Source organism: Eptatretus burgeri, unplaced genomic scaffold (assembly GCF_056783735.1).
Source record: "Eptatretus burgeri isolate ZD-2024b unplaced genomic scaffold, Ebu_testis_v1 Ebu_testis_scaffold_3172, whole genome shotgun sequence".
NCBI lineage: Eukaryota > Metazoa > Chordata > Myxini > Myxiniformes > Myxinidae > Eptatretus > Eptatretus burgeri.
In genome coordinates, this window is record NW_028225120.1 from 210,812 (window position 1) to 217,732 (window position 6,921).

The 6,921-nt window shown below is 48.1% G+C and overlaps 1 protein-coding gene across 1 annotated transcript in view; it reads left to right on the forward strand.

The window, feature by feature from the left end:
- Positions 1–5,809, forward strand: part of LOC147006464 (uncharacterized) — a 34,854-nt gene extending 29,045 nt beyond the window's left edge. Inside the window, exon 4 of the mRNA XM_085868759.1 lies at positions 3,767–5,809. Coding sequence (XP_085724885.1) covers positions 3,767–4,383 — 617 coding nt within the window. The 3' untranslated portion in view covers positions 4,384–5,809. The remainder of the gene's footprint in view (positions 1–3,766) is intronic.
- The last annotated feature ends 1,112 nt before the right edge of the window (positions 5,810–6,921 follow it).

Consider the following 6,921-nt stretch of genomic DNA (forward strand, 5'->3'; position numbering starts at 1 on the left):
CCTGACTCATGGGGACCAACACATGTCTCATAACCGTCCCTATCAGTTCCAGTCGATGCATTGAAATCCCCCAAGACTCGAAGTGTATCTCGTCTGGGGCACTGATCAACCACAGACTCGAGTGTGGCGTAGAATGCATCCTTCACGGTGAGGTCACTCGCCTCAGTCGGAACATCGACAGAGACCAGGGAAATGACACCGAAGGAGTGACGAATCCTTAATCTCATAATACGCTCGTTGACCGGTGTTACCTCAAGTATCATTGGGGTCAGCTTATTGGACACAGATACAGCAACTCCTTGAGTATGGTAACCACCAGACCAATTGTAGGTGGAACCACCCACCATTATCTTGCCGCAATCCGGTCTCCGAACCTCAGAGAGTGCTGCAATACCGATGTCCCAGCGCTTGAGCTCAGATGATAACAGAGACAGGTGATCATCCTCTCTTCGAGATAGGACATTCCAGGCACCCACCCGAAGGGACCACCTCAGGTTAACCCAAGGAGACCACCGTCTGGTGGACGACACCTCAGCACCACTCCGACACACTCTCCCGCAATCTGACCCAGGGATGTTTCCCCATAGTTTCCCTCCTTTCATCAAAATTGGGGGTCCTGAAGGCTTTGCCCCAATTCCGTCATCCGGTGAGCTGCCCTGCGAAGGGAAGCTGAACACGAGGTACTCCCACGGAGTGGGTTTTCAGATTTTTTTGCGTTTTTGTGTTTCACGGAATGAAGGGTTTTACGGTGGCCGGAGTGTAAATCCTGCCACCAACCTCCGAATTAGAAGTAACCCAACTGCAGGAGGACGTCCGCAGACACAGTTGGGCACTAGATATGGATGGCCGTTGGCTCACAAGGAGCTCCTCCACCCTTTGACAGGTTTTGTTTTTAATCCTGCTGGGTGTCCATTTCCAAACACCCTCCTCACCAGAAAACCTGGTGGGGGAGATGGTTTAGTCACCGACAACCCGACCATGGAACAGGTAAGTACAGGTTTACATAGTACGTGTAGTAGGTCACAGATCGAACCTGACCTGACATCTCGTGCGTGACCAGAACAACAGGAGAACCAGCAGAGAACGACAGGAGAACAACTGCACACCACGCCAGACCCAGAACCAACTCGCACGAATGCGTAGACCGCGCCTATAATTATACCCCCTTTTCGGAAAGGGGGGCCTCCTCGCGACCCTCCCTCTCTCACTGGCTGGTTTTGGTGCGCTAAGTTGCTCTTCCTCTCTCTCACTGGCCAAAACGGGCAGCAAGCCCCTTGATTGGCCCGGGGGCGTGGTGACGTCACGCGGAGCCCTTTCCTCCTGTTGCGGGCCCTGATTGGCTGAGTGGCGGTCATCCCACCAGCTGCACGCCGATTGGTCGAGGGCCGCTTCGCGGCTCCTCCCGAACTCCGCCTTCTTCCAAAGGACCGCCCCTCACACAGTCGGGGAAGTTGAGCCACATGTTTCTGCAGGGGCTCTGCCCACCCTGACGCCGGCCAGAGCGAGGTGAAGGAAGCAAAGTGAAGGTGACATGGTGTCGTCGGCGTTGATGTCAGTGGTGTAAAAATAAACGAAAAGAAAACCTGACGATTAAAATAACTCCACAGCGCAGGAACATTTAAATACCCATTAGACTCGGGTCGGGACCCGAACTGGAAACATGTGCTGACCGATATAACTGATCTGAAGGACCTGTATGTTGTGTGCGATAGCTTTCAAAATCCGCAACAACTCTACCCTCGATGTGCTGCTTCTGCTCTCCCAACAATGGATGGAGGTCCTCAATGCCGGGCATGAAATCAGAGCCATATCCCAAGACATATCGCATGCTTTTCACACGGTCTGGCACCCTGCCCTGCTCACCAATCTCTCTTCCTGTGGTATCGAAGGCCATCTCCACTCATGGCTCGCAGACTTCCTCTCCTGTCACAGTCAACGTGTGGCCCTAAATGGAGTTCTTTCATCCCCTCTTCCTGTCCAGGCTGGAGTTCCTCAAGGTGGCGTTCTGGGCCCTGTTCGTTTTCTGGTTTTCATCAATGATCTCTCCGACTCTGGAAAATCCTCTTTATCTCGTTGCTGATGACTACACCCTCTGCCGTACCATCTGTAATCCCTCAGACCGGCAAGCAGCAGCTTCTTCACTCACTGCAGATCTGGATAAAATCACAAACTGGTCCAACACGTGGAACATGTCTTTCAATCCGGACAAATCTCACACTCTCATGATGTCTCTCTGAAAGGACCGTTGAGAAAAAAACCCCCATCCACTTTCTCAACAATCCGATGGAAGAAGTCCTTTATTTCAAGCTTCTGGGTCTCACTATCTGCCATGATCTTTCCTGGGAAAGTCACATTTCAAACCTCGCCTCAAAAGCCAGTCACCGACTGGGAATCCTCCATCGTGCAAAGTCCTTCCTCGGCCCACCTGAATTCCTGACCACAAACAAAGCTTTCGTCCACAGTCTGATGGAGTACCGCTCTCCCCTCTGGGCTGGTGCTCTCCTGCCTCCCACCTTTCTCGGCTTCACACTGTGGGAACCAAGGCATTTCGGATCATTGGTATCTCCCGTGATGAGGCTGACTCTTTGGGCATCTGGTCGGTGGTCTTTCTGTCTTCTCCCGACTCCTCTACAGTCTCGCCCCCCGCTCTCTCTGCGATTTGTCCCAACGACATTTCCGCACGGCGTTCAAGGTCCGCCAACAACCCCCTTCTGGTAAAACTACCAAAATCGCGAATCACTGCTCACCTTCACTCTTTCATTCCTCTTTTTCCCGCCTTTGGAATAAACTCCCTCACTCTGTTCAATCCCATTGTTCCTTCCAGCCCTTCAAAACAGCTGTTCACCACCACCTCTTATCACCCCCCATCCAATTCCTCGATCTTTTCTACCCCCGTTAATCCACCCAAGCCCACCTCCATCAAATTCCCTGCTTTCCTTCCTGAAAGTCCCTGTAATGTCCATTTTGTATACCCCATGTACCACACCCCATCCCTCTCCCTTCCACAGATCTCCTCATGTCTCTGTTCCCCACTGTTTTGTCCTTCCCACGTCGGCCCCTCTTGTCTCATGCCCCCTTACTGTGCGTTGTGTGTTTCCTCTCATTCGATCCTCGACAAGGTATACAAAAAAAAAAAAATGGGCTATATCGGGTGATAATGATGAGGTCATCAGTGAAGTCGTCTTCCAGCCATGATTGGTTGAATTGAAATCCTTCTCTGAAATTCTCTCTTCATTTATGTGATCCATGACCCGATGTGAGTGAATAATTCAATTTTTGACGTTCATAACCCATTCTAAGAAACAATGTGATATAATAGGGTGCACGGATGATATGGGTATATGGGCCATGATAGTAGTGGGCCATAATAGTATAGTAGGGTGTTCAGTTAACAATTATAATTTTGTTCGGAATGAACGTGCAAGGTGAGACTATGTCCTCTCCGAGTGCTGTTCCAGTTGTAAAAGTGATTTATTGATGTTTTTGCTCCGTTCTTAATTTGCAGATAAAAAAATTGAAACGTCTTCAAGTGTCAACTGTTCCTCGTCATTGGACAAAGAAGTTTCTTTTGATCATCACCTGGCAGAGACTTTTTGTCAGGATGTTGACAAGTTTGGGGTTGTGTCTACAAACAACAACTGTGACAGGTGGATCAATGTCTTGCAACAGGAGAGTCAAAGAAGTGAGAAGGCAAACAATTTTGCTGTCACCAACAAAGACTTCACCTCCTCATCGTGTTTAAAAGGATGTGTTGAAATGTGCACAGGTGAGACGTCATACAGGTGCACTGTGTGTCAGAAGGGATTCACTTCTTCACATCTGTTGACACATCAAACGTCGCACACCGGTGAGAATCCCCACAAGTGTTCTGTTTGCAACAAAGCATTTAATCAGTCATCACACTTGCATGAGCACCAGATATTGCACACCGGGAAGAAACCCCACAATTGTTCTGTGTGTAACAAGGCCTTCACTCGTTCATCAACTGTATTGACACATCAAAGAATACACACCGGAGAGAAACCCTACAAGTGTTCTGTGTGTAACAAGGCCTTCACTCGTTCATCAACTGTATTGACACATCAAAGAATACACACCGGAGAGAAACCCTACAAGTGTTCTGTGTGTAACAAGGCCTTTGCTCATTCATCCTCTGTGTCGAGACATCAAAGAATGCACACTGGAGAGAAACCCTCCAATTGTTCTTTGTGTAACAAAGCGTTCAATTATTTATCTAACTTTCATAAACACCAAAGAATACACACCGGAGAAAAACCCTTCAACTGTTCTGTGTGCTACAAAGCGTTTAATAATTCATCATCCGCATCCAGACATGAAAGAATACATCAAGGCAAAAAAATTTCTACGAACAGGTGCGAGTAGAAGATGCCACACATGGGAGAGAAATAATAGCAAATCCAGCGCCGTCGATTGCAAAGAAGAGAAATGAAAAATACAAAAAGATACATCAACATATACACACCGACAACTGGGAGAACGACAAAAGAGCAGGAAGATTGTCAAAAGATCTGGAAAGAGTTGGCGAGGGACAAAGAAGGCACTTTTCACTGGCTGGAAGACGTCATGTGAACTGGGATGGAGATCGAGTCAGAGAACAGTGTCTGGAGAAAGTCTACACCCCCCTTTGAAAAATTTCACCTTTTGATGCCTTATAATCTGAAATTAAATTCCTCAAATCAGACTTTTTCACCTTTATTTACACATCGTAACCCACAACTTCCATGTGAAAAACAAATGATACAATTTTCAAAAAATTGATCAAAAATACAAAACTAGAATATCTTGGTTGAATAACTGTCCACCCCCCATTATAACAGCAATTGTAAATTAGCTCAGGTGGAACCAATCACCTTCAAAATCACACACCAGGTTAATTGACATCCAGCTGTTTCACGTGTAGTGATTCTGATGAGTTCAGAGTAAAATCAGCCGTTGTTTTGGGTTTCCAGTGCTGGGTAGTGCATTTCACAGTAAATGCTCGATCATGAAACCCGAGGAGCTTTCAAAAGACCTCTGGGATAAAGTTGCAGAAAGGCACAGATCAGGGGATGGGCATAAAAATATTTAAAAGGCCTTGAATATTCCTTAGAGCACAGTCAAGACAGTTATTATTAGGAAATGGAATGCGTATGTTACCACCAAGACCCTGCCGAGATCAGGCCGTCCCTCCGAACTGGATGACCAAGCAAGGAGACTGATCAGAGGCCAATGGCAACTTCGAAAGAGCTCCAGGCCTTCATGGCAAGGACTAATCACTGGTGTCCATGTGACAATTTCCTCAGCACTCCACAAGTCCAGGCTCTCCGGTCAGGTGGCAAGAAGGAAGCCATTACACAAAAAACCCACCTTGAGTCCTGTTTGAGGTCCACAAAAAACACTCGAGAGATTCTGAAGCCATGTGGAAAAAAGTTTTGTGGTCTGATGGAACTTCTGGGAAAATGCCAAATGCTACATTTGGTGCAAACCCGACAAAGCACATCAGCCAAAGCACACCATACCAACTGTGAAGCCTGGTGGTGGCAACATGATGTTATGGGTATGTTTCTCATTATCAGGGACTGGGGCACTTTTTATATTTTTTTGGATACCAAGTCGAGGCTTGTGTAAGAGCGAATACACAGAAACATATCACAAGGCAGGAGACAAGCAGGGAGGGAGAGGGAAGCACAAAATAGTGTGGAAGAAAGACAAGAGGATATCTGTGGAAGAGAGATGGATGGGATGGGGTAAAGAAGAACGTACAACAGGGACTTTCAGGAAGGAAATCAGGGAATTTGAAGGATGTGGGTTTGAGGTGGATCAATGGGGGGTTGTAGCACGAACGTACAACAGGGACTTTCAAGAAGGAAATCAGGGAATTTGAAGGATGTGGGTTTGAGGTGGATCAATGGGGGGTTGTGGCACGAAATGGCGGACGAGCTCGAAATGGCGGATGAGCTTAAAATGGCAGGCAAGCACAAAAATGGCGAACGAGCTCGAAATGTCGGACGAGCTCGAAATGGCGGACGAGCTCGAAATGGCAGACGAGCATGAAATGGTGGACGAACTCGAAATGGTGGACGAGCTCGAAATGGCGGACGAGCTCGAAATGAAATGATGGACGAGTTTGAAATGGCGGACGAGCTCGAAATGGCGGGCGAGCTTGAAATGGCGGGCGAGCACGAAATGGCAGACGAGCTCAAAATGGCGGACGAGCACGAAATGGCAGGTGAGCTCAAAATGGTGGACGAGCTTGAAAGGGCGTAAGAGCTCGAAATGGCGGACGAGCTCGAAATGAAATGATGGACGAGTTTGAAATGGCGGACGAGCTCGAAATGGCGGGCGAGCTGGAAATGGAGGATGAGCTCGAAATGAAATGACGGACGAGTTTGAAGTGGCATACAAGCTCAAAATGGCGGACGAGCTCGAAATGGCAGGTGAGCTCACAATGGTGGACGAGCTTGAAAGGGCGTAAGAGCTCGAAATGAAATGATGGACGAGTTTGAAATGGCGGACGAGCTCGAAATGGTGGGCGAGCTGGAAATGGAGGATGAGCTCGAAATGAAATGACGGACGAGTTTGAAGTGGCATACAAGCTCAAAATGGCGGACGAGCTCGAAATGGCAGACAAGCTCGAAATGGTTGGCGAGCTCAAAATGGCGGAAGAGCTCGAAATGGCAGAAGAGCTCGAAATAGTGGACGAGTTCGAAATGGCAGGTGAGCACGAAATGGCGGATGAGCACGAAATGGTGGAAGAGCTCGAAATGGCCACCGAGCTCGAAAACACCACTTTGAGAGTCCACCAGCTTCCCTGCACGTTACTGATTTGTCCTCACCAGCCAGCCAGCCTGCTATCCACGTTTAGTCTTTTTAGCCCAGACTCCCATAAGAGAATGAATAGGAACATGCGATATAGAATTG